General features: G+C 40.4%; 1 protein-coding gene across 1 annotated transcript in view; it reads left to right on the plus strand.

The window, feature by feature from the left end:
* Positions 1-26,371, plus strand: part of BMX (BMX non-receptor tyrosine kinase) — a 55,586-nt gene that overhangs the window by 6,205 nt on the left and 23,010 nt on the right. Inside the window, exons 2-12 of the mRNA XM_055122446.1 lie at positions 3,170-3,316; positions 4,384-4,488; positions 7,913-7,994; positions 12,641-12,760; positions 13,957-14,021; positions 15,537-15,712; positions 15,966-16,022; positions 18,523-18,591; positions 19,721-19,774; positions 24,104-24,158; positions 25,528-25,607. Coding sequence (XP_054978421.1) covers positions 3,170-3,316; positions 4,384-4,488; positions 7,913-7,994; positions 12,641-12,760; positions 13,957-14,021; positions 15,537-15,712; positions 15,966-16,022; positions 18,523-18,591; positions 19,721-19,774; positions 24,104-24,158; positions 25,528-25,607 — 1,010 coding nt within the window. The remainder of the gene's footprint in view (positions 1-3,169; positions 3,317-4,383; positions 4,489-7,912; positions 7,995-12,640; positions 12,761-13,956; positions 14,022-15,536; positions 15,713-15,965; positions 16,023-18,522; positions 18,592-19,720; positions 19,775-24,103; positions 24,159-25,527; positions 25,608-26,371) is intronic.

Below are 26,371 nucleotides of genomic sequence, written 5' to 3' on the forward strand. Positions count from 1 at the left end.
GCTGGAGTGATAGCACAGTGGTAGGGCATTCGCCTTGCACGTGGCCGACCCGAGTTCGATTCCTCTGCTCCTCTCAGAGAGCCAGGCAAGCTGCCAAGAGTATGGAGCCCGCACGGCAGAGCCTGACAAGCTACCCGTGGTGTATTCAATATGCCCAAAACAGTAACAATAAGTTTCACAATGAAACTAGATCTCAGACTGAATTGATAGCACAGCAGGTAGGGCATTTGCCTTGCACGCGGCCGACCCGGGTTCGATTCCTCCGTCCCTCTTGGAGAGCCCCGCAAGCTTCCAAGAGTATTCTGCCCACACGGCAGAGCCTGGCAAGCTCCCTGTGGCGTATTCGATATGCCAAAAACAGTAACAAGGCTCACAATGGAGATGTTACTGGTGCCCGCTCAAGCAAATCAATGAACAATCAGATGACAGTGCTACAGATCTATTTAACTAGAACTCTACTTTGGGGAGGACTGTATTAGCTATGGATAGGGAAAAAACTTGACAAGAATTTTCTTGTTTTGTTAGTAAAGTGTCAAAGGAAGAAGTCTCCAAGAACTATGTCCAGCATAGTATGCCGTCTACAAAGGATACTTAAACTCACAAAATCTAGAACTTTCATAGTTTTATTTTCTAGCATTTTTTCTTCTTGCCAGGAGATGCTGGAACAGAAAACAATCTGATTTAAACAGGCGTATGCATAGAGATTATAAGAAAGGCAAAGGTGAAAGATAGATATGCCTTCTGCTTTTCCAGGTCCTACTACATTTATTATACACACAATTTCAGTTCTATTTGGAACTTAGGGCAAATAAATCATTGACTCCGGTGAATAGAACCCATCCTACTAAAAAATAACCACATTTCACTTTCTCAAAACAATCATACATTTAAAAAAAATAAAACAATATTCAAAACAAAAAGTGACCAAGACCTTATTATATTGAATGGACCTTATTATATTGAATGGACAGACTTCTACTACTTCTGCCTATAAACCAAAAGTAGCCTTGGATTAACTTTTGAGGGGTTGGTTCTCGCCTGATCTATGGAAATAAATCATCACAACAAGTCAGTATGGAAACTGATTGGGCCTGACACAGGTCTATTCGAAGCCAAGCGGTATTTCTTAGTCTCTCGACCTTCCCACTCCCCTGCCTCAGTGGGAATATGAGTCTCCAAGGTCTGGGAGCAGTGCCCATTAGTGATTGGACAGGTTCCCTGGAGGTCCTCCTCCATTCCAACAGAACAAAGCCTGCATTGCTGCTTCCCATTGTAGAGTAGTGAATAGGATGCAAATAGCTTCTTTTTAATGCATGACCCTGACCTAGCTAGAGGAAATAGGAGTGATGGTGCCTCTGAGCAGTACCTTCTACTAAGAGGTTGAGAGTTTGATCTAAGGACTCATCAGTGCACTTTGGCTCTGTTACAGGAAGGTGAGTAAAGTTAATTACTTTTAGATTATTGGAGAAAGAGTAATGAGTGAGTATCTGATGTAATCTTGTGATTTCACAAAGTGAAAAGGAGCGTAAGAATATTTCTGTCTTGTGGGCTAATGTTTACCATCATTTCTTTTCATCATTGGACCTGATATGACTGAGGAACAATTTTAGTAGAGCCAGGAGATAAATACATGTATTTTCCAGAAATAACTCAAAATTTAATATTTTGTACAGTTGGAGGAGGAAAAAGAAGATTGTTTTTGGTTCGTACTACTACCTTTTCCCCAATTCTTCGTATCTTCCTCAGAAGCACGGATTAAATGTTCTGATTTAAAATACAATAAATGTTCTGCATTAAAATATAATAAAATATAATTTTAAAAGTATACTCAAATCCGTTATGTTAAAATATGCTCATAACTAGGGGCTGTGGATGTCAACTGCAATGGTACACATGCCAAAGTATTTTGGGTAACTTGATCAAACAACTGGCCACATTAATGGAGAGAAATTTCAGTTGATCAGTTGCTTCATACATGGTTCGCTGGCTGGAGTTCAAATTTTTCTTTCCTTTTCTAATAGGGGCTGCGCCTATTCCCTAGTAAGTGCTGGGGGGACATTACATCATACTGGGGATAAAACTCAAATCTTCTCACATATGCTTTAGCACTTGAGTATTTCTCTGGCCTGGAGTTCAAATTTTAAGGTCTTTTTTTAAATTGGAAAACATTTATTCTTTGCATTACTTATTTCAAAGTCAGGAATTTAGTTTTTTCAATGGACTTAACATTTCATTAATTTTTTATTTTTTGTTATTTTTTAAAATTTGAACTAAAATTTATTTGCTTTAAAGTTTTTAAATAAAATGCCTTATAATATTATCATGCTGGACAAGAGCTGAGGGTTAAAAGTTGGTAAGGGGGAGCTGGAGCAATAGCAGAGCGGGTAGGGCATTTGCCTAGCATGCGGCCGACCCAGGTTTGATTCCCAGCATCCCATATGTTACCCTGAGCACCGCCCGGAGTAATTCCTGAGTGCAGAGCCAGGAGTAACCCCTGTGCATCGATAGGTGTGACCCCAAAAAACAAAAACAAATAGGTAAGGGATATTCTGGATAACTCTCAGTATCAATATTGCAAACTACAGTGCCCAAAAGAAGAGAGAGAGAGAGAGTGAAAAAAAGAAGAAAAGTGCCTGCCATAGATGCAGGCAAGGGGTGGGGGTGGGGGTGATGGGAGGGAACTGTGGACACTGATGCTGGAAAAAGTACTTTGGTAGAGGGATGGGTATTGGAATACCGTATGACTGAAATCCAATCATGAACAGCTTTGTAAAAAAGATGTTTAGGGTTTTGTATTTTATTCAATATAAAAATATAGTCTGTTCAAGGGGTAAGAACATTTTTGATAAGGGAGAGTATTATAAAGATAATGAATTCATAATTTAAAGTTCAAGATGATGAAAGGCATAAAATCAATATGCTTAAAGTCATAATCATAATTATCATTATAATTCAACATAAAGCCAAGGCAGTAATAAAAATGTGGTACTATATGTGTAATTAAGAGTCTGTTTATTACATTTTCTTCCATAATCATAAATCTAATATTCTTAAATGTTATATTTCATAATGTTCCTGAGTGAGAAATAGTTAAGTCCAATTACGATCACTAAAAGAAAATCTTATTAGATGCAGTAAGCACACATTTTAATGTTTCGATTTTATTTAGGAGGACAATATGAATACAAAATCCATCCTAGAAGAGCTTCTTCTCAAAAGGTCACAACAGAAGAAGAAAATGTCACCAAATAATTACAAAGAGCGCCTTTTTGTTTTGACTAAAACAAACCTCTCCTATTATGAATATGACAAAATGGTGAGACTTCATTTTGCAATTGTTTTGATGTTATTTTTCTTGTCTTCACACTGAATAATTAGAAAGAAATGACATCAGTCTTCTCTGCTCACTCAGTAAGATCACATTGTATTCACTTACTGCCTTATCTCTTCTTAGTCAAAGTATACTTTAATTCAATAACAAGGTAAAGAAACAAAGCAAGAAAACTAATCCCCAAGCCCCTCAAATTCTTAGATTCTAATAGCAGAATAGTGGTCATGGGAGGGGTGGGTAAAACAGGTAAAGGGATTCAAAAGTACTCAGTGGGGTGGGAACTAGACTCCTGGTGGTGATCACCATGCAAGACATACCGAAGTGGAAGTATAAAGCTGTATGTTTGAGACTTACACATTGTTATAAACCAGTGGAACCCTAACGAAAAAATTAGGTTCAGGACTTAAAAACAGTTGATTAGGGCATATTGTTGGTGTACAACAGTGGTTCTCAAGTGAGGGTGATGTTGCTCCCCAGGAGACACTTGGTAATGGTTAGGGACACTGTTTGGTGGTCAAAATTTGGGTGGGGGTATGCAAATATCATTGTGTGGGAGACCAGAATGCAGCTAAGCACCCTACAGATGCACAGGATAAGCTCCATTGCAAGTCTTTCTCTGGGTCCAGATGATGCTGAAGGTGTGAGAAACCTACCTTCATATGGTATGAACAATGTGCGGAGATGTAAGATATTCCTCTGTGCAGTTGAGAATTCTAGAGCAGTAGAAATTCAAAATACTGTTATAAAATGGAAACACTATGACTCTGCATGGGAAAACAACTATTTGTCTGAGATGATTGACTACATGGCAGGTGGTTTAAAATGTCTCAAGATTATAAAACAAAACCATTCAACTCTCCTGACATACTTTTGGAAGAGCATCTGAGCTGGTTTCTATCGTTAAATCTATGTTCTGTTGTCTTTGGGTGTTGAATATTGTGAATAATCAAAAACGATTCTTTCAGTTCTACCCCAATCTCCCTCTCAGGTATAACCTCACCTTCGTTTGCCGCTGTGTATCACATTTTACATTTTGGGTTTTTTTCCTTCAGAAAAGAGGCAGTAGGAAAGGATTGATCGAGATTAAGAAAATCAGATGTGTGGAGAAAGTCAATCTGGAGGAGCAGACTCCTGTGGAGAGGCAGTACCCATTTCAGGTAAGGGGAGGGACACATTGCACTGGATAGCTAGCTCTGCTTTTAAAATATTTTCTGCGATGAACATTATACATCTAGAATAAATAATGATTTCTTAGTAAAATACTACTGTTGTTTTAATATGTTTTGTGGTCACACCCTGTGGCACTCAGGGATGACTCCTGGCTCTGTGCTCACAGATCAGTCCTGGCAGTGCTTGGGAACGATACGCAGTTCTGGGATCAAACCAGAGTTGACCATGGGAAACACAAAAACTTAATCCCTCTATTAACTCTCCAGCTCCAGTAAAATGATTCTTTTTGGGAGGTTGGACCATAGTCGGTGATGCTCAGGAGTTACTACTGGCTCTGCACTCAGAAATTGCTCCTGGCAGTGCTTTGGGGACCATATGCTGGGGGTCAAATCCGAGTCAGCAAACACCCTTCCTGTTGTACTATTACTCTGATACCAAGAGTCACTGTCACTGTCATCCCGTTGCTCATCGATTTGCTCGAGCGGGCACCAGTAACGTCTCCATTTTGAGCTTATTACTGTTTTTGGCATATCGAATATGCCATGGATAGCTTGCCAGGCTCTGCCATGCGGGTGAGATACTCTCGATAGCTTGCCAGGCTCTCCGAGAGGGGTGGAGGAATCGAACCCGGGTCGGCTGCGTGCAAGGCAAATGCCCTAACTCTGTGATGATACCAAGAGTAAAATGATTATTTAATGCAACAGCAAGTTTTGGTTTAGAACACTTGCATTTAGGTGTTGCTATTTTGGGACAATTATAGACACCAACTGGACTTCCCTACAGGGAGAGAAAGAAAGAATGTGTAGGCCAACATGGCATGACTTGTCTTGCTGTGTGTGACAATCTCTCCATCCAGCATTGAAGGGCGTTTTGGGAGTGCCACAAGCTTCTAGGCACACTATAAGGAATGACCAGACTTCCTCATCCGCAAGATATAGATCATTAGAATGCAGAGAATGAATGTTTAAGGTGACATTGGCCGGGTTGTGAGTCTATGGTAAAGCTTACATGCATGAGATCAGGATTTGATCCTCGGTATACTACTACTACTGTAAGTATTGCTACTACACTACTACTACTACTACTATTACTACTATACTACTACTACTAACAACAACAACAAAAACAAGACCAACAGCAACAACAACAAGAAAAAGCAGAGTATCCCATTTTGACCCAGGAAGCAGAATCTTCAAGAGGTCATGGAGATTTTCTTTTGGAGGTGACATAGAGAAAGATAAAGGGAAGTTAGTTCAGCAAAAACAGGAAGTACAGTGACACCAATGCAGTAGCCTAGGAGGTGAACAATGATACATACATGTTTGGAGAGCGCAAAGTAGTCCTTTCAAAAAAGGAAGCCATGGGGCTGGAGCGATTTTATAGTGGGGAGGGCGTTTGCCTTGCACAGGGTCAACCCTGGTTCAATCCCCGGAATCCCCATCTGGTCCCTCCAAGCATTGCTAGGAGTGATTCCTGAGTGCAGAGCCAGGAGTAAGCCCTGAACATTGCCGGGTGTAACCTACCTGCAAAAAAAGCAGAGCTGTGAAGGAGTGGAGGAGCAAAGTGAAGGGTCTAGGCAGGACTGCATTGTGAAAGGTTTTCTCCAACATGCTAATAAATTTTCATTTTACCTTGAAGTGTGTCAAACCATGGTCTGCTGTCGAGAGAACACTCTTTACAATGGCTTGACGTCTCTCAGGCCATGAATAATTGTCTTTGTGATTGAAAAGCAGACCAGAGACAGAACCATAGTACAGAGGGTAGGACGTTTGCCTTGCACACAGCCAATCTGGGTTCGATCCCCGGCATCACATGGTTCCCTGAATACTGCTAGGAGTAACCCCTGAGCATCATGGGGCATGGCCCAAAAGCCTAAATAAACAAACAAACAAACAAATAAATAAATAAATAAATAAATTTTAAAAAAACAGACCATCTTGTCAGACTACCTAGTTCTCATATGAAGAAACCCCAAACAGAGCAAAATGAAACAATCTAGTAGATGAACAAGCCATATTTCCCATTGGGAAGAAGAATACCCAGGGGGGGAGGGGTAGCACCAGAGGAGTATGTGCTCATGAAATATGTTCCAAATTCATATCACAGAAGCATGGAATACTCAAAAGAACACAGGTTTTAAAGCCTTCTGAGACCATAGTCCCTCTGTTATATTTATACAACTGTGACACACAGGCTCTGAGTTTGTTTTTTCATTTGCAAAATAGATGTAATCATATATTTGTGAAAGAATAGAAGTAGAACTAAAGTGTGAAATCATCTAGGAAAAAAGCTAGTTAGTAGAAGGTGTTTAACAAAGGACCTAGTTACCAACAAGAGTTGAATAAACAGGAGCATCTGGAGAAGACATTGTCAGCTTTAAACACTTGGGTGTCATACGAGATAGAACATGGCATGCTGGGGATTTCCAGGGTGATACATGACCCAAGGGAATAAGAGGGTGACATACTTTTTACTCATTATAAGCTTATTATAATAAGCTTATAATTTACTCATTATAAGCTCGAATATCACATATCAAACATAATGTGATATTCAAACATATCACATTATGTTTGAGATATGTGGAAATTGGCCAGTATGTAATGAACATTTCATCCTTGAATATATTTTAGGGATATGGTAGATAAACATTTTCTAATAAAGTCTCTCCCTGGGTGGATAAATAGACTAAACTAAGATACCTGTCATACTTACTTAACATTTTATAACTTTAATTCCCAGTGACCCAGGCCATTCCTCCTGAGACCTCAATCCTCACTGCATCTGATGCATCATTACTGTCTTTCACTCCCCAAAGTGTAGAGGTATCTGGGATAAAAAAACTTAAGGTATGGGGATAAAACCACCAGCTTCCTGAGAAAAAAGTCCAAATTGGAGATCTACAGAGAGTATGACAGGCCCTCCGTGGCTCTTACCTGCCCACAAGACACCAGACAGTTACCATGGACACAGACATTCTGCCTGGAACCCCAGCAGCACTGACCATTCTGGACAGACCAAGTGATATGGTCTGTGGGGGCAGGGGCTGAGGGGCAGTGCAGTTGGGAATACAATAGGATTCCCTCCATGAAAAAAACATTTTTATGCCTTTGATTCCAGAGCTTTTGTGACAGAAATAAACTCATGTTTATTTTTGATAACAGAAAATATGCAGTTGCAAAATGTCGCTATACTTGATTTTATTTATTTACCCTTCTTTGGGGGGCCATACCCAGTGATACTCAGGGCTTACTCCTGGCTCTCTGCCCAGGGATCACTCCCTGGTGGTCTCAGGGTGCCTGGGATCAAATCCAGTGGGCCTCCTGCAAAGAAAATGCCTTACCCACTGTACAATCGCTCCAGCCCCAAAATGTGGTTAGATTTTAAGGTGCCAAATCTTTTTCTTTCCAGATTGTCTATAAAGATGGGCTTCTCTATGTCTATGCATCGAATGAAGAGAGTCGAAGTCAGTGGCTGAAAGCATTACAGAAAGGTAATTTAAAAACACATATAAAGACAGTCACTGGTGGACTTGTTTTGGAGGAAAGACATAGCAGAGAAAGAACCTAGTGCCAAGAGAAAATCTACTGATTTTCCTATGCACCCCAGAGACTGTGTCATGCTCATCCTCATTTTGCATTCTCATTGTTACATGAAGGAAGCCTGTGGATTGCGTTTCTTTCCCGTTTGGCACAGACCTCACTATTGTGCTTTCCCTGGAGCTTGGAGGAAGCCGGGCCACCTGCTCTCCACCCACCATGCTTACCTTTGCCAGGGCAAAGTCTGGGTCCTCTTGGAGTTGTGTCTGTACTTTGGATGTTTATGGAAAATTATGTCAAATACTTACTAAGTACACTCTGTCGGCTACTGCTTTAAGAGCCTATAAAATATATATTACAGATATTTGTAATTCTCTGAACAGTTCTTTGGGAACAGGTTATGTTATTCTCTACATTTCAGACTTATGATGTTAGAGACATAGTCAGAGTCACATAACTAATAATGGAGAACACATAACTCAGTTATTCACACCCAACTTTTCACCAGTGTCATAGAAATGTTAGGTGCAGTGGGGATTTTATATGTTTCCGTTCAATGGTTAGTAGGCTGCCCTGGTATCAACTTTTGGTAGAAGAGGGAATTGTTTATAATTGGATTCTCTGATACTTCTTCATGCTCTACTTTTGTTTTAAATGTTGTTCATGACTTAAGGGCAATATTTAGCTCAAACAAATGACTCTATCAGCATGAATGCAGATATTAAGTTCCCAGATATGGTAAGATCTTATTTATTCCATGTAAGTTTTAGAGTTCTCTTGCAGTAGACTTCCAATTACTCTTAAGACAACCACCTACTACACCGCAATGTAAACACACCCCTTTACAAACGTTCAATTTAATTTTCCCTTTCCGTATAAGGATTTAACAACTTGCTCTGTAGGACGGTCAGTATGTCCAGTGGGGAGAGCAACAACCTTGCTCTCTCTGCCACCAGCTCAGCTCTGATAAGCCTGTAGTCAAATCCAACTTGACTGTGTCAGTTAATGACACCATCTAAGTTCTCCAGGTCTCAGTTTCCTGAGCTGTGACATGGAATTTCTCATAGACTTTCTCCTTGAGCCATCATAAGCCACACAGGAGTAATTCATGAGTATATTAAAGTATCCTTCACATAAACACCGAGTCACTGTGGTAACAGCGGGACCTCCAAGAGGAGCCCTAAGATGTTGCTTCCTGTACAGTCTCCATTGTGTGTGTGCACGCGAAAAGGGGCAGTAGGTTCTTGGAGGCAGGTTCAATGTAGATAACTCCAATGTAGTTATTGGTCATATCCTAGAGTCCTATGTGACTGCTGGATCTGTATATGTGAGATAGGTTTGGGCAAGTCCTGAGCATGTTCTGTGAAGACATCTGAAATGTAGAAGAGCAGAGAGGAACAGAAGGAAATCTTTGAGCCCTCCCCAAAGTTACTGAGCTGCCCTGTATCTCTGACTGCCGCAGACACACCAATTGACTTGCTGTCAATTGCTAATGCTTTGGGATGCAGGCAAGCAGATACCAAACAGTTGCTGCAACAAACACCCAGTTTGTTCCCCTTACATAGTAATTTATCGACAAGTGAGTCATCTCACCTCTAGTCTAGCTAGTCTAGCAGCTCAACAAGTCAGCTGGGACCCTTGGACTCTCTTAGCTTGTTGACGTGTCACCATTGGAGTCTCTTGCAAAGGCTATGAATTGTCTCAGAAGGGCCCCTGCTGACATCTGCTCAGGTCTCATTGGCCAGAAATGTGTGTCATGCCGCCTCCATGTGAAAGGAGGCTGCAGAGTACCTGGCATTTCCAGCTTCTGTTGGAAGAGAGCAGCAGAAGAAATGTGGGGTCAGCTGTTAGGTTGATCCCACAATCTGCCAAAGGAAATCTAAGAGCTTCCTCCACCCAAGTCCTCTCTTTCTACAAAATTTCACTGTAGTATGTTGACCTCCCCTCTCTTGTGTCTATTATTTGGATTATTTGGGTCTATAAACTAAGGCAGATGTTAGAATTTTCTAGAGTCAATACGTTGATTCAGTGAGGAGTTGAAGAGTGTTAGCTACCATGTTTGTGTATTCCACCGATCGGATGTAACTGTAACATGCTTTTCTTGACAAAACAAACCCTTAAATGGGGGTTGGCAGGGAAGCTGGCATCTCTGCTTCAGGATGTGGTAGAAAAATCTGTGGACTGAATCTCAGATACGCTGTTTGTGAACAGGAGCAAGTTACACCACTTCTCTGAGCCTCAGCTTGCCTGCCTCTGTAAGAGCCATGACAGTTTCCAAAGCTATCAAGTAGGAAAGGAAATAATATGTGTAAGGGGAAATCATGTTGAATCTTATAGACATATTAATATATGAGATCCTCTTACTGCCATTGCAGTTGGTTGGGAGTGTTGCAATGTGTACTTTTGAACTTGGTTGGAAAAGAATCAGTTATCCAGGAAATGAAACTCATCTCATCGGAAGTAATAGATAGTTTGGCCTATAGTTATTAAGACCTTAGAGAATAGGAAGGTAAGAAACGTACATGAGGAATTATGATGATCATTGAGACCACAGTCAGAAACCGGTCTTTTGTAATCTTAACTCTGTTGGCTTTTTTGTGATTTCTGTAACATTTTCTCATTAATTTCCATTAATATTAAAGTTTTTAAAAAATATTTTCTGGGGCTGGAGCAATTGTATAGTGGTTAGGACATTTGCCTTCCATGTAGCTGACCCAGGTTCGGTTCCCAGCATCCCATATGGTCCCCTGAGCACCACCAGGAGTAATTCCTGAGTGTAGAGCCAGGAGTAAGCCCTGTTCATTGCCAGGTGTGACCCAAAAAGCAAAAACAAATTATTTTTCTTTGCTCTCAGTTCATCTGAGCTCAGTTAAAGTCAGTAAGGGGAATGCCATCGGTAAAACCCACTGTTCATTGAACACATCCCTGTGACCAAATGCAAATGACACAGTAGAGTAATTGTTATGAAGTCCATAGACAGCCTTGAGTCAGGATAGTAAAGGACTACTAGAATTCTCCTGGGATCAAAATAAGGTAATCCCCAAGACAAGCATAGAATCAAGGAGAGCATTGAAGCCACACATGGAACCCCCACCATTCCTACCTAAAGACTTCTTGAACCATTCTCTCAGACTTTGTACACTTCCTCGCTGTTTCAAGAGGGTAGTTCATTGGAGAAAGAGTTTTATATACGAGTATTCTAATTTCATTTATTTGTATTAAACATTATCTATTCCCATGTTCTAACAAAATATATACAGATTCCTGGAGATCTGGTCTCATAAACCATTCTTTCCATAGAAAAATCAGGTTGAAGTCATGAAAGACCAGAAGTATGAGAAATTGTAGAAATCCTTATTGATTCTGGATTTGGTTCTTAATCAGAAAATGCATATAAGATCTTACATACATGATAGTACATGTAACAAGTGGGAAAACTAAAATATGAAGTATGTGTTGAATCATGCCATTGTATCAGTGTTATATAATCTTGATTTTGATCATTGTGTTATGGTTATAAATGGAAATGTCCTTCTCAATAGAAATGATATGCTGAAGTAATGTGAGTGACATTATTTAGGTCGTCAAATTTATTACTCACTCTCAAATAGTTAAACAAGGTACAAAAGTAATAAGTTAAATCACTGTAATAAGTTATATCACTGTCATCCTTTTGTTCATTGATTTGCTCAAGCAGGCGCCAGTAACGTCTTCATTTGTCCCTGCCGCGTGCTAGTGTAGCCCAATGGCATCTGCTCGCTCCAGGAACATGAAGAGCACATTGTTGTTACTGTGTTTGGCATATCAAATATGTCATGGGTACCTTGCCAGGCTTTGCCGTGAATAAGTTAAACACATAATAATAAATTTTTAAAGAAATAAAGAGGTAAAAAAAAACATGACAAGAAGCTAAAAATTGGTGAATTGGCTGGAGAGATTGTACAGTGGGCAGGACATTTTTCTTGCACATGGCCAACCCGCATTCAATCCTCAGCATCCCATACGATTCCCTGAGCACCACCAGGAGTAATTCCTGAGCACAGGGCCAGGAGTAATGCATGAGCGTTACCAGATGTGGCCCAAAGACAAAAAAATTGTTGAATCTGAATAAAGGGGATATGAACGTTCATCATCCTGGTTTTACAACTTCTATTACACTTGAAATGCTTCAAAATAAAAAGTGGGGAGGGAATATCATTCTATTATGAAAAGAAACTCCTGTTTTTTTTTCCCTAAGGTCTAGCCCTCCCCCCCAGCCTCCTGTGCAGCACAAGAAAGTATCAAGTGCTGTAAGCCACTGACTCTCTTTATGGGAATCGTTCTGAAGTTCTAACACCCAGCTTATCTTCCTATACACTTTCTACTGTTTTGTTGTAGTTTGAACTGATGGAAGTTCATTGCATTGTTCCCACTCTACTTGGCTCGACTTTCATCCCGGCTTTGGGAACTATTCTATTTATTGGGAGCCATTAGTTCCGCCCCTGCTTGCTCGCAGCGGGAGGTTTTCATTGTTCTGGGGATACCAGTGCTTACCGAATACCGTTTCTTCTCTTGTGCCAACATTGACTCATGTTATGTTTCCTTCTGGCCTGCTCCCTAGAGATCAGAGGCAACCCCTACCTGCTGATCAAGTACCACAGTGGGTTCTTCGTGGACGGGAAGTTCCTGTGCTGTCAGCAGAGTTGCAAGGCGGCTCCAGGATGTACTCTCTGGGAAGCATGTAATGTGACCCCTCTGTTGGGCTGGCCCCTGGGTAGACTGGGCCCCGTTAGGCAAACCTACTTGAGGCCAGCGAGTCTCGCCAATTCAGGAAGACAAGACATGCCAGTTTGGTTGGCATCATGAAAATCCAGCCTTGAAGATGCTATCTGGCAAACGCAGCTGAATTTCTGGGCCAATTGAGTCATGTTCGGGAAAATAATAACAATATTAACATCTGCCATGCTTTTTTAAATGAGGAATGTACATATATTAAGTTAGAATCAGAAATCAAGCAGGGAACAGTTTATTCTCTGAATTAACTGGGATGGCCCTGACTTTCCTGGGAAGGAGCTAATCCACAAACAGAGAGATCATTGCCTTGGGATTATTGTGCTTGGCTCTGTATGAATGGCACCCATCACGTGTCCTGAATGCTGCAGGCTCTTTGCCAGTCTGAAAAACACTACAGAATATAGTCATGTTACAGTTCACGCACTGTACTCTAGGAAAAACCATCCTATTTCTCGAGTACATGACCTAGTAAGTTAACCATCACTACCATCACTGTCACTGTCATCCCGTTGCTCATCAATTTATTTGAGCGGGCACCAGTAACGTCTCTCATTGAGAGATTTATTGTTACTGTTTTTGGCATATACAATATGCACGGGTAGCTTGCCAGGCTCTGCTGCGAGGGCTCGATACTCTCGGTAGCTTGCCAGGCTCTCCGAGAGGGGCAGAGGAGTCGAACTCAGGTCGGCCCCTTGAAAGGCGAACGCCCAACCGCTGTGCTATCGCTCCAGCCCAAGTTAACCATAGACACCTGTATAGTTGGACACTTATTATGTGACTGATGACCTGATCGACTTATTAAAAACCATGATCATAATCAGAATTTTTCAGTTTTGTCAATAAATCATGGACAACCCCAACCCACTTATTAGATCCATCATGGTTACATATTTATGGCCCGGGCACCCATTTACATGTGGGGATGGAAAGAGAAGTCAGCCATGATTATAAGAACAGAAAATAAAGCATACAGTATGTTTGTTTATTTATTCCTCTGCTATTTACAACTATCTTGAATGAAGCAATAAAAGAGGAACTGCCTGTAGATCGTGACTCTTGGTGTTATTGGAATTATCCAACAAGATTATGTATGGTTCGCAAATGCAAGATGAAAATAAAGCATCACTTGGTTTTGCTTTTCAGATTCTGAGCTGCACGTTGCACCCAATGAAGAGAAATGCAGAACTCCCACCTTTCCAGATAAGGTGGTAAGTCAATATTAAGGTCTTTCAGTTAGGCGATATTAAATAATCCCGATTTTCCATATTCAACACTAGAAAATATGAGCTTTGGTCAATCTGTTCAGCAGAGAGAAAACACATGAACTAACACTAGTAAATAGGTAGGGACAGTGTTGAGTGAAAAATTCAAATATAGGAACATTTTCTGCCTTTGCATTTGATGACCAATTTAGTCAATAATCACATAAATAGTCACAAAAAAAGAGTGCCTTTGTTGGAGAAGTCCTTTAGACAATATCACACATTGTCTAAAGACAGTGCTAAGACCCCCGGCATAGACAAATATTTCTCATGTAGGTAACCTGGTGGTAGACTGAGGTTTCATAGGGCACAATGTTTTTACTCTGGGGCCATGGAGGTTGCACAGTGGGTAGGGCTTTTGCCTTGCACATGGCCAACCCAGGTTCCATTCCTGGCACTTCATTGAAAATCCCCATACAGAAGAGTTGTGGGTCGGGAAGACCAGGCCTGCTGAAGGAAGGAACAGTCAATATGTGGCTGGTCACACACTGGGTGAGGATTCTTGGTGACACCGTTTCCTAATGCTGGTCCTTTACCTGATGGGAGACATTCACAGGTTGGCCTGGGGGAGCTCCACTCTCATTTACTGACAGAGAATTTGACCCTTAGCTCTGGGTTTGAGGCCGTCAGCATGGCTGTTGGGCCAATTCTCCCAGCTACAGAGTTTATTTTAATATGGCTCCAGGCTGGAGCAATAGCACAGCGGGTAGGGCCTTGCACGTGGCCAACCCAGGTTCGATTCCTCCGCCCCTCTCAGACAGCCCGGCAAGCTACCGAGAGTATCGAGCCTGCACGGCAGAGCCTGGCAAGCTACCCATGGCGTATTGGATATGCCAAAAACAGTAACAACAAGTCTCACAATGGAGACGTTACTGGTGCCCACTCGAGCAAATCGATGAGCAGCAGGATGACAGTGATACAGTAATGGCTCCAGGCTAACCTGTTCCCCAGGGTGGAGTTGGCCTCCTGGGAAAACAAACACAACCTTGATCTCACTGGTCAGTCATTCTGGCTCACTCTCATGTGCCTAGACATAGCCTCCTGCTTTGGGGCTTCCTAGGCAGATGGGAATAAAACCAAAATAAAACTCCCAAACTTTAACAATTGTATTTGTTTTCTAGGGGTTCCATAAGAAAAGAATACATGTTGAAAATACTACATGATGAAAACAATGGAAACGTATTTTCTCATAGGGCTGGAGGCCAGGATACATAATCAAGCTTTTGTTATAGGTGTGATCACTTTATAGACTCTGGTTTTGTTTGGTTGTTTCGGGGCCACACCCAGCGACGCCAGGGGTTGCTCCTGGCTTTGTACTCAGAGATCATTCCTGGCAAAGCTCAGGGGACCACGTGGAATACCTTCCTTCATTCCCTTTTAATTTAAGATTGCATATATTTTGGTGGTTACATGAACCTGTACTTCACTGTGACTTATGTTAAGCCCTTTTGTCTTCCAAAGTTTAAGATTCCTCCAGTCATTCCGAGTCTCGAAATGAAAAGGCCATCTTCAAGTACTGCTCTAACCCGGTATGACAGTGATCTGAAAACAAACTCTGGCTCCCAGCCAAATGTCTACAACATGCCCTATATCCCAAGGGAAGACTGCCCTGACTGGTGGCAACTAAATTTTAAAAGGTAAAAAAAAAGACCCATCTCAGTCTGGGGACACGGGGTATAAACAGTATACATGGCCCTCCCCTAAGCCCCCAACCCCCGCCCCCACATACTTGGAGTTCAGTATCAAAGCTGTCCACACAGGCCGTAGCTGAAATTGGAGTGTCCTTTCTCATAGCAGAGACAGAACATCTCTTTGACTCACTGTTCATCTCATTTCTTTTTTTTCTCCCTTGCTCTCTTATTCTTTCATCTGCATCATTTTGACCCAAAGCAAATTCCTCACGATACCAACGATACAGACACAGGACCATAAAGAACCGGACAAACTGTAAGTGCATCTTTGTTCTGTTTTTCAGTATATCAAGTCATGGGAGCTTTCATTGCAAAGGGGCAGCTGGATGCCAGTGTAGCCATTTGCTAGAACCCGCTTTATTTAAAATATTTTTCCAACATTAAAAGAAAAATCTTCAAGAATGTTTAAGATTAGTTTTCACTTTATTTGTTTTTATTTTGTTTGTTTGTTTTTGCTTTTTGCATCATACCCGGCGATGCACAGGAGTTACTCCTGGCTCTGCACTCAGGAATCACCCCTGGCGGTGCTCAGGGGACCATATGGGATGCTGGGAATTGAACCTGGGTTGACCGCGTGCAAGGCAAACGCCCTACCCGCAGTGCTTTCACTCTAGCCCCTTAGTTTTCATTTTAAAAACATTTTATTAAAAAGCATTTCATTCATGGTAACTGGTTTTATTCTCTTGGACATCCCATTAGGTGCTGCACCCAATATTTAGTCCTGACTCGATACTTCCCTAGACTCCCAGAAAGGTAGTTATTTGAATAAAGTATTGATTGGTCTCGTCTTAGCCAGAACAGCATTGCATCCATGAAGAAATGATTAAAGTTACTCAAAGATCATCATGGAGAATAATTTCTTTTGGTGTGGGGGCCATACCCAGAAGTACTCAGGGCTTACTGGCTCTGAGCTCAGGGATCTCTCCTGGCTGAGTTCAGGGGGCCATATCGAATGCCGAGGATCAAACCTGTGGTGGCCACATGCAAGGCAAGCGCCCTATCTGCTGTAATCTCTCTCCAGTGCAGAATTTAAAAATTTTAGATAGAAGTGTGGGGATGCCCTGCTTTGGAGACCACCCACCCCATACCGTGGGAATCTTTCCTGCCTTCCCCTCCATCTTTCCCTTCTTAATTGAAATGTTTTCCTGAAAAAGTAGCTTGATTCTCTGCTCATAGAAGTTGATAATACTTTCAACTCATGTAAGCTGTTAGCACTTTTATCATTCGTCTTTCATATATCGTCACTTCAGCTGCTTTAGAATCATTTGCTGAGTAGTAAAATAACCCATTATCTCATTAACGTATCCAAATATTGCAGAATATCCAGTGCATATTCCACTAGAATGGAATTATATATATATATGTATATTCTACTGTATATATACATACATGCACACACAGAGAATTCTAAATGCAAAGTCTTACCACACAGCCTTTGCCACTTGCTCATTTCAACCAAAATCCTGGACAGAGCTGGAGCAATAGTACAGCGAGTAGGGCGCTTGCCTTGCATGTGGCCAAGCCGGGTTCGATCCCTGGCATCCCACATGGTCCCTGGAGCCCCCGACAGGAGTAATCCCTGAGTACAGAGCCAGGAGTAAACCCTGGGCACTGCTGGGAGTGCTCCCTTCAAAATGCACCATCTTGAACATTTTCCCCTTTTGAATAGATGAAGACCTGGCTAAAATTGAATTAGAAATTTAAATTATTCTAAAATGCACATGACATAAACTTACCATCTTTGTTTTTTTTTTGTTTTGTTTTATGGATGCTGTGGAGATGAAACCTAGGCCTCAAACACAAGAAATTCATGCTTTCCCACAGAGCCACATACCCAGCCCATCTCTAACCTTTTATGTGTCCAGTTCTGGAGTTCTAAGAGGACAATTCTCACATTGTACAAGCTATCCAGTGACTTGGAGTAGGTAGCAGTGTGTTAAGTCACATGGACAAACCTATGTGATGCACAATTCCACGAATTCACCATGAGTTCGTAAAAATGAAAAACAGTGAAATAAATTCCTTAACACCTTTAAGTAAATATTTTCCGATGAAGTGAAGAAGGCGTGGAGACATTAATGTATTGCAATGTGCTGTAATTAAAGTAATGTCCACGGAATGGCGCTAGAGGAGCATTTGCTTGTTTAGGAAACTGGTCACTATGAAGTTGAGATTTGGGTGAAGGTGGGGGGAGGCCTGGGGTATGAAGGCCAACAGGAAATAGGTCCTACATTCCAAATCAGGCAGCCTTTGGACTTGGAGAGGTAGGCACTTCCTCATGCTCCACTTAACACTCCAAATGAGAGAGATGCGGTGATAAATGGCAGATAATGAAAATTCTGCAGCCCCATCTGTGTCCTTGAGCAGTTAAAAGTTCAGTATTGCCAAGACTCAATTATAATCTTTCAGTGAAGAGGAAAGTAACTTATTTAAAATATGTAATTGACAAAATGCTTGCATATTTACTAGAAATTCAGGGCAAACCCACTCAAAATGGTTATTAATAAAAGTTTTCTATTGCTTGATGTTATTGTATGGCATTATTAGCAGTTCTCATTTGTTTGGGAATACTGTCAAATTACAGCTTTTATTGGAGCCTCTACAAAAACCAAAATGTGAAAACAACTCATTAGCTAAAATTCCCAAATCAAGTAAAATGCGGGTTGAAGTGTTACAGCTAAAATATATCTGAACAAAATAAATTTTTGTCATTTATAATGAATATAAATGTATTCAATTTATCTTGTTTGTTGTAGTAATGAAGATTTTCCATGCAGTAAACAACAGGAAAAAAATTTAAATCACAGCACCTCAAAGATTCCATGGTAAATCAAATTCAGATGCTCTTTACATTGAGGATTTGCTTCCATTTGCAGGAAAACTAACCAAATTTGCAATAATTTTTGTGACTAAGTTTTATGCTTAAGGTCAATCTAAACCAAAAAAAGGACAGAAAAGAAAAGAGAACAAGTAAGGAAAGAAAGGAAGGAAGGAAATAAGGAATGAAGAAAGGAAGAAGATAGAAAGAAAGAAAGAAAGAAAGAAAGAAAGAAAGAAAGAAAGAAAGAAAGAAAGAAAGAAAGAAAGAAAGAGAGAAAGAGAGACCCATGTAGTTTGCCTCTCTAAATCCTTTTGCTTGTCTGAATTAATGATGGTTATAGTTTTCTTGTGTTTTTTTTTTTGGTTTTTGGGTCACACCTAGCGATGCACAGGGGTTACTCCTGGCTCTGCACTCAGGAATTACTCCTGGCGGTGCTCAGGGGACCATATGGGATGCTGGGATTTGAACCTGGGTCGGCCGCGTGCAAGGCAAATGCCCTACCCGCTATGCTATCACTCCAGCCCCCGGTTATAGTTTTCTTTGTGTTGATTTTTCCTGTTCATTCCTGGTCTAGGCTGCTGTTAACATAAATATACATATGTTTTAAATTTACTCAATCTGTGTATTATATAAATATTTTTGTATATCGGTAATGACTGGGAAATTTGGACTTACCTATTATGGGGGAAACTTGATTTATTTGCCCCTTTCCCCACTTTAGTTGGGTGAATTATCACTAGTCACCCACTTCTTTTCTATTATATACCTCCTGCCCCTACCTCCCAAAGAAGTGCTTAGAACTGAACAATCTGATTACTCAGTCAGCCTGGGGAAGCTCTTGCCTTTAGTGTTTGAAAAAAGAGGTGGCCTCATTCAAACCCCCACATGTGTCTATTTACATAGTTATGATTTTGATTATAGAAGGTGATTTTCTCACAAATCAAGAGCTTAATTTTTGAGTGACTCTCTCTTCACTCTGCTGCTATCTTCCCAAGTGCAGACAATGAAACCTAACAGTCTAAATCTTATTCTCATAGAAGGAAGCATATAGGATTTGATATTGCACTGTTAGTCTCTTGGATTATTTGGTGGCTTTCATTGTTGGTAATAGTGTCCTTTCCTCTCTTTTTAAGGGGCATCCCTGAGTCAAATTCATCTGAAGATGAGGAAGACCTAAATGGCTATGAGTGAGTTTTGAACATGCTCTGTGTTCCTCTAAAGCTAAACACAGATATGTTTATGTCTGTTCTATTCCTCTCCAAAGGTATTAAAACAGATGGCTCAGACTTGCTCAAGAGACCAGATTCTTATCAGTTAACACATGTGATGCTCTGGCCATCTATCTGCATGATGAGTAACAGTGATCTGGGTTATTGCCAATGAAAATGCTTTTCCCCCAATCTGGACAATCTAAATTGGCTGCACATATTCATTGGATTTTTCACGTGCTGCATCCCTTTCATTTCACTTTGTCTTCAGAGATATAACATATGACATTTCTAATAGTTATCTCTTCCCTGGAGAACATTATCCAGGCTGCAGTTAGAAATATCTAAGATAACACTGAGTCCATTTTGGGAATGTATTTATGATACACTAATTTTACAAAGTAGCACAACTGAAACCTTGAACATGACAGCAAGGTGAGAGATTCCTATTCCTAGGGTGGCTTTATAATTTAACATGTAAATCAAGAACCTTTAGAGAGATAAAGAGTACAGGATTAAATGCTGTATTGAACATGAGACTATTGCAAGTCCAAATCTACTGCGATAGGTCGGTGTCAGGATCATAAACTTGTTCCCAAAATCTAAGAATATTATCCTACAAATAGGCATAAGTAATCATCTACTGAGCTTAGAGATTGGTGTTAGGGACAGTGGAGTTAATTATAAGGCATACTATATGTCTCAGACATCTGAGATATACATCAGACATATAGTCAACCAATGGAAACCAATGCAACCAATGCCAACCTATATAAATAGGACACTAGGGTTATGCCATGTTTAGTGCTGTTTTTGCACAGACACTGTGTTATTGTTTTATTAGCTACCAGACCAATGAGAGCTTATAAAATACACGTCACTGTCTCCACTTTCCTGCTACATCTAACCCAGGCTGACCCTTGCTATACCTGTCACATTGGGAAAACATGCTCTTACCTTCACCCCTTTATAGCATGTTCTCTTTGTCACCTTCTAGTTCTACCCAGTTTTTCATCTTCTACCCACAGAGGAGCATCTGATGGGATCGTTCAAACTGAGACTCCCCCCTCCCGCTACAAAAACTGAGAAATACCAGCACTATAATTACCCAAAGATTATAGCACTTTAAAAGATTACAAAAACTTAAAGCAGTAGGAGTGAAAATCTTGTAGGTTTTCGTCTGTAGCATTTAGATTAATTGGAAAACTTTCTTTGACTTGGAAAGCCCAGATACAATACAGACAGTCTATAGCTCCATCATTTAGGATTTTGATGGTGTGTGAGGGGACTGCATCAGAGAAACCATCAGGGAAGGACTGCCTCTTCAAAATCAGAGATTGGGACTAGAAGGCTCTATGATCTGGGGTTCAGCTTTCTCAAACTATGCTTGGTGCCCCTACTTAGTTTCCTGCTCTATCAGAGATCATGGACAGGTTTGCTTTATAGTCATAACTTCATGAGGAACTCAACTATACTCCATTGAAGACAGAGGCACCAATATTTAGATGGCCAATGATGCCTTAGCACTAGGTCTAAGCCTCTTATGCTCTGCCATTAGAATACTATTTTTTAAAATTTAAACAGGGACAATTTTCAGAAAAATTGCAATGCAAGCAAGATATGAGTGTGTGTATAAGTGTGTAGAAGAGGGAAACTTACATGAAATCTCACATTATTTTACTTTATTATTTTTTTTGCTTTTTGGGTCACACCCAGCGATGCACAGGGGTTATTCCTGGTTCATGCACTTAGGAATTACTGCTGTCGGTTCTCAGGGGACCATATGGGATGCTGGGAATCAAACCCGGGTCGGCCATGTGCAAGGCAAACACCCTACCCGCTGTGCTATTGATCCAGCCCCCCAAATCTCACATTATTTTATAGGGCTGTCTTATTTCCTTGTTTCTGATTGTCTCTTCCTTCTATTTCCTGTGGGCAGATATCCTAGATAACACTCTTTAATTCATTTATATAATAAGTATTAATATATTAAAATATTAATAAGAAAGCTATCAAATCATGTATCCAGTATGCATTACACTGTATATATAATGGTAGAGTTATAAGGGCTTTCAAAGTTATCAAGTTCATGGGGCCTGAGAGATAGTACAGAGGGTCAGGTGCTTGTCTTGCTCATGTCTGACCAGGGTTTGATCCCTGAAACCACATATGGTTCCCTGAGCCCTACCAGGAGTGATCCCTGATCATAGATCAGGAGTTAGCCCTGAGCACTTCCTGGTGTAACCCCCAAACCAAAAAACCTTAATAAAATTCAATCTTCACCCTAATTTTACAAATGGAAAGATCCAAAGCCAAAAATGGCTAACTGGCTTATCCAAATCCACACACTACTTATTAGGAAATTATGTCTAGAACCCAGACCTCCAAGCTAGCTAGTGTGAGACTCGCTCCATTTCAGTGAGCTGACCACCAGCTAGATCCCTTTCACCTGATTCAGGGAATATATGGAAAATATTTCTATACTTCCGTCTTGCCAGGTTCTGAAACATTTTCTGCCTGAATTTTCTCCTTGTTGTATTACTATTGTCGTTGCTGTTGTTGTTGTTGTTATTGTTGTTGTATTACTGTTTCCTCTTCAGTGTTATCTTCTAGCCTGAGGATCCCTTAGGTCCCAGGTCCTAGACCTATGATCCCTCCTACCTCACATCTTGTTCTCTTCATGTCTTAGTGCCTTGTCTTGGCCAAAGTCAAAGGCTACATAGACACTTGATTTCACATTAGAAACATCTCTTTATCCCATTGAACTTCACATATAAAATAAGAAGTGATGGGACCAGAGTGATAGTATAGCCAGTCGAGTGCTTGCTTTGCACGTGGTTAACCGGGTTCAATCTCCAGCTATGATCCCACAAGCCTGTCGAGAGTAATTCCTGAGTGCAGAGCCAGGTGTAACCTCTAAGCATTGCTGGATGTGGCCCCCACATAAAAAATTATGTCCTAGAATAACTTAGTAAAAAAGGGCAATATTTAAAGATTATACTTGGATGCCTCACATGATTTTTTTTTTAGTTTAGTGCAATTGCTCCTGTTTGATATAATCTTAGACAAATACTACTCTCCTGCAAATAGAAAATACATCTTAGAAAAATGTTGACATTGAAAAAACTTAAAAAAAGAAAAATATTGACATTGAAAATAGATGCTATAATATGAACTTCCATCAGATTATCAAAAGAAAACAGGAGGGTCAAAAGGTAGAAACATTCATCCTTGGAGACTAACTTTACCCTGAAGTCTGGCTTTCATTTAAAATGGTGATATATAGGATCAGAGAGATAGTTCAAAGGTTAAGGCACTTGCCTTTCTAAGTCTGTGACCCTGGTTTAATCCTGGCTTAGAAAATGGTCTCCCAGAACCACCAGTTGTGGTCTCTGAACATAGAGACAGGAGTTAGCCCTGAGCACAGACTCCTGAGCTCAGTTGGGTGTGGTCTCTAAACACTAATGGGTGTGGCCAGAAAAAAGACAAAGTAGTGATATCTGAGAGAAGTTAGAGGTCACATAGAGGGAATTCAACAGTTCCTAAACCCCAGCCTATTTGAAAACAGAGATGTGAATATCACTCCAGAATCAGTAGTGGGAAGGGAAATACAGAAAATTAATCTTTCAAAAGTTTTTGGGGTGATTTTCTTGAGAAGTCTAGTTTGGAAAGCCCTGGTGTAGGTTAATACTTCACCTTACAGATGAAAAGTTGAATGATGTGTTATGCAATTTAAATGATTCATTCTCCTATGTGATCCAGAAATTCAACTTCTTGACACTTAACTCCAAGGGTCCAAAAACTCTTCAGTAAAGACATTTGCACTCATATGTTTATTGAAGCAATAGTCACAATAGCCCAAATCTGGGAACAGTCTAAATATTCAAGAACAGATGACTGGATAAAGAAACTGATACATAAAGAAAATGTAATACTGCTCAGATATAAGAAAAAGATGAAATTGTTCAATTTGTGTTTATGTGATGGATCTGGAGAGTGTCACGCTGAATGAAGTTAGTCAGAGGAGAAGGAGAGATGCAGAATGGTCTTCCTCATACGTGGGTTATAAAGTAACACAGTAAAGAAATAACAAAAGCTCAAAGGCATCAAAAACTGAGAAGTGGTCTTTAATAGGAAACATATTACAGGGGGGTCACTGGGACATAAAGGAAGTGGGCACTCTGGTGGGGGGTGTGGTGTTGGAATGCTTTTTGCATGTAACCTGCCATTATCAATGCAGTAAATCATAGTGTTAAAATAAAACTTAAAAATAATTCATTCTCAAATATGGAATTCTTTCCGTTGCAGCTGGTTTGCAGGTAACATGTCCAGGTCACAATCTGAGCAGTTACTGAGACAAAAGGTAAACATCCCAGTCTTTAAACAGTCTCTAAAGATCTCTATTGTTGGACCTCTTATAGTAGCCTTATTGTTAATTACTCAGTCAGTGTATCATATCATAGTGTTGGTTGTCTTGCCTATGGGTTACCAAATCTTTCACCTTCCTTTGATGCAGTATCTATTACTGTGCAACAAGCCATTCCAAAAGGCAATGGCTTGAAACAACAAGAGTTAAAATTTGCTCTTCTATGTTATACGTTTGGGGTCACTACGGTAGCTGTGGTTAACTGGTGCTTTGACGGGGTGGGAGAGGGAGAGCCACATTGAATTGAACTGAGGCAGTCAACTGGGGAGCCACAGTTTCCCCCAGTGATTAACTCAGGCTTCCTCACAGCATGGTGACCTCAAGGAAGTGATAGGAGAGGATATGGACCCCAATTCTATGAGAACACTGTATTTGTATCATGCTTTCAAATAATACTAGCACGGATTCAAAAAAAGCTTATATTATGGTTATACCCCACTTTTTTCAAAAGATGGTATCAAACCTGCAATGTTTATGCAGTGAAATGTAGTATTAAGTCTATACCTCCATCATGTTCTCTAGTGTTCTCTTGACCAAATCAAGTCACATGGCCCATCCCAGTGTCAGCATGGAAGGAGAACACAGAGGACATGACTACCGAGAGATAATTTACTCGTGGCCATCTTAACCAGAGTACAGCAGATGTAATGATAAATAAATCTATCCAATTTTGTGACTAACTGGCTTCGAATTTACCAACAGCAAAACGCTGACTTCCATAAATGACCTTTTAATGTAACTCAACTAATAAAACACCCTAATTATTTCCTTAAAAAATACTGGCAAGAAAGTGATAACTTCACAACACAAATAAGTATTTTGACACATTTACAATTTATTATCTGCTCTTTCAGAATCTGGATCTGCTTAGAATTATTAGCACAAGACATTCAGAAATACAAGTTGAGTACAGAACTTAAACAAACGATTTGTTCTGGCTCTTTGCTTCCCTAAAAGCTTCCAAGGGTGTGATATAATGGCATGTGTTTTTTTTTTTAATTTTATCGTTGAAAGATGAAAAACATGTATTTGCTCAAATACAAAAAAGAGAACATGATTAGTCAGAATTGAAACTTAACCATAGAGGAAGAATTCAAACACTGGGGGTAGAGCTGTAAAAAAAATTGAGTGAGAAGAGGGGACATCTAAATGATGGGCCTCCTTCTATGCCAACTGTTGAACAATCTGTGTCGTCAGTGACATTTAACTAGACCGAAAAGCTATGTTTCACCACCTACCAGGAAAAATCGTTTTCAAGAATAATGAAGATGTTTCCTATTCCTTCCACATATTCCTTCCTTTTCAGGGAAAAGAAGGAGCATTCATGGTTAGAAATTCCAGCCAGGTTGGAATGTACACAGTGTCCCTGTTTAGTAAGGCTGTAAAGTAAGTATGGCATGGATTTCATTCTCTTATCTTTCATGTCTGTTCTTTGGCTACTGCGGTCAGTCACCTTTTGGAATAAGATGCTATTTGTAAACTCCAGAAGTTAAGGCTTAAAGTATTTGTTGGATGTGACCATTGAGAGTCGTCCTCTGCCCCTACTTCCAAGACAACAGTTTTGTGGGTGAACCCTGTGCTTTGTAGAGAACAGCCAGGTGCCTGGTGCATGCCTCAGTAAACAAGTGTCACAAGAATCTGGGGAATGGCCCTCAGGTCTCTCCTATGTCTTAAACAAGAAGGAAACAGCAATGGACCCTAGACCCTTACACATTCATCCCCTGCTGTGGAGCTTAGACCTGCCCACCCCCAGTAAGTCTTCCCATCAAGGTCAGAGTTGGTGGAAGGCAGAAGATGTGGAGTTGTGTTCCCTGGACTGCATCTATGTAGTGAGCCTCATCGAGCAGCTTTCCGCTCCCCCTTTATCTTTATTAGGTGAAAAATTGATGTGCTCAGTATTCAATAAGGCATCAAGACTTAAAGATAAACCACCATCACTCTTAACTCTAGGAGTTTAAGTTTTAAGCAAATTTGTCATGAAACGATATATATAACTTCAAATTTATAGAACGTAATTATGAAGCTAATGAGACCTAATGTGAAATTTGAAATCTAGATATGTGCATGACTATAGTAAAGCCTGAACATGTAGTATTTAACTGCATTTTATTATGATTACAAGATTGTCAGGAAATTAACGCTTCTAGTTA

Source organism: Sorex araneus, chromosome X, assembly GCF_027595985.1.
Source record: "Sorex araneus isolate mSorAra2 chromosome X, mSorAra2.pri, whole genome shotgun sequence".
NCBI classification, from domain to species: domain Eukaryota; kingdom Metazoa; phylum Chordata; class Mammalia; order Eulipotyphla; family Soricidae; genus Sorex; species Sorex araneus.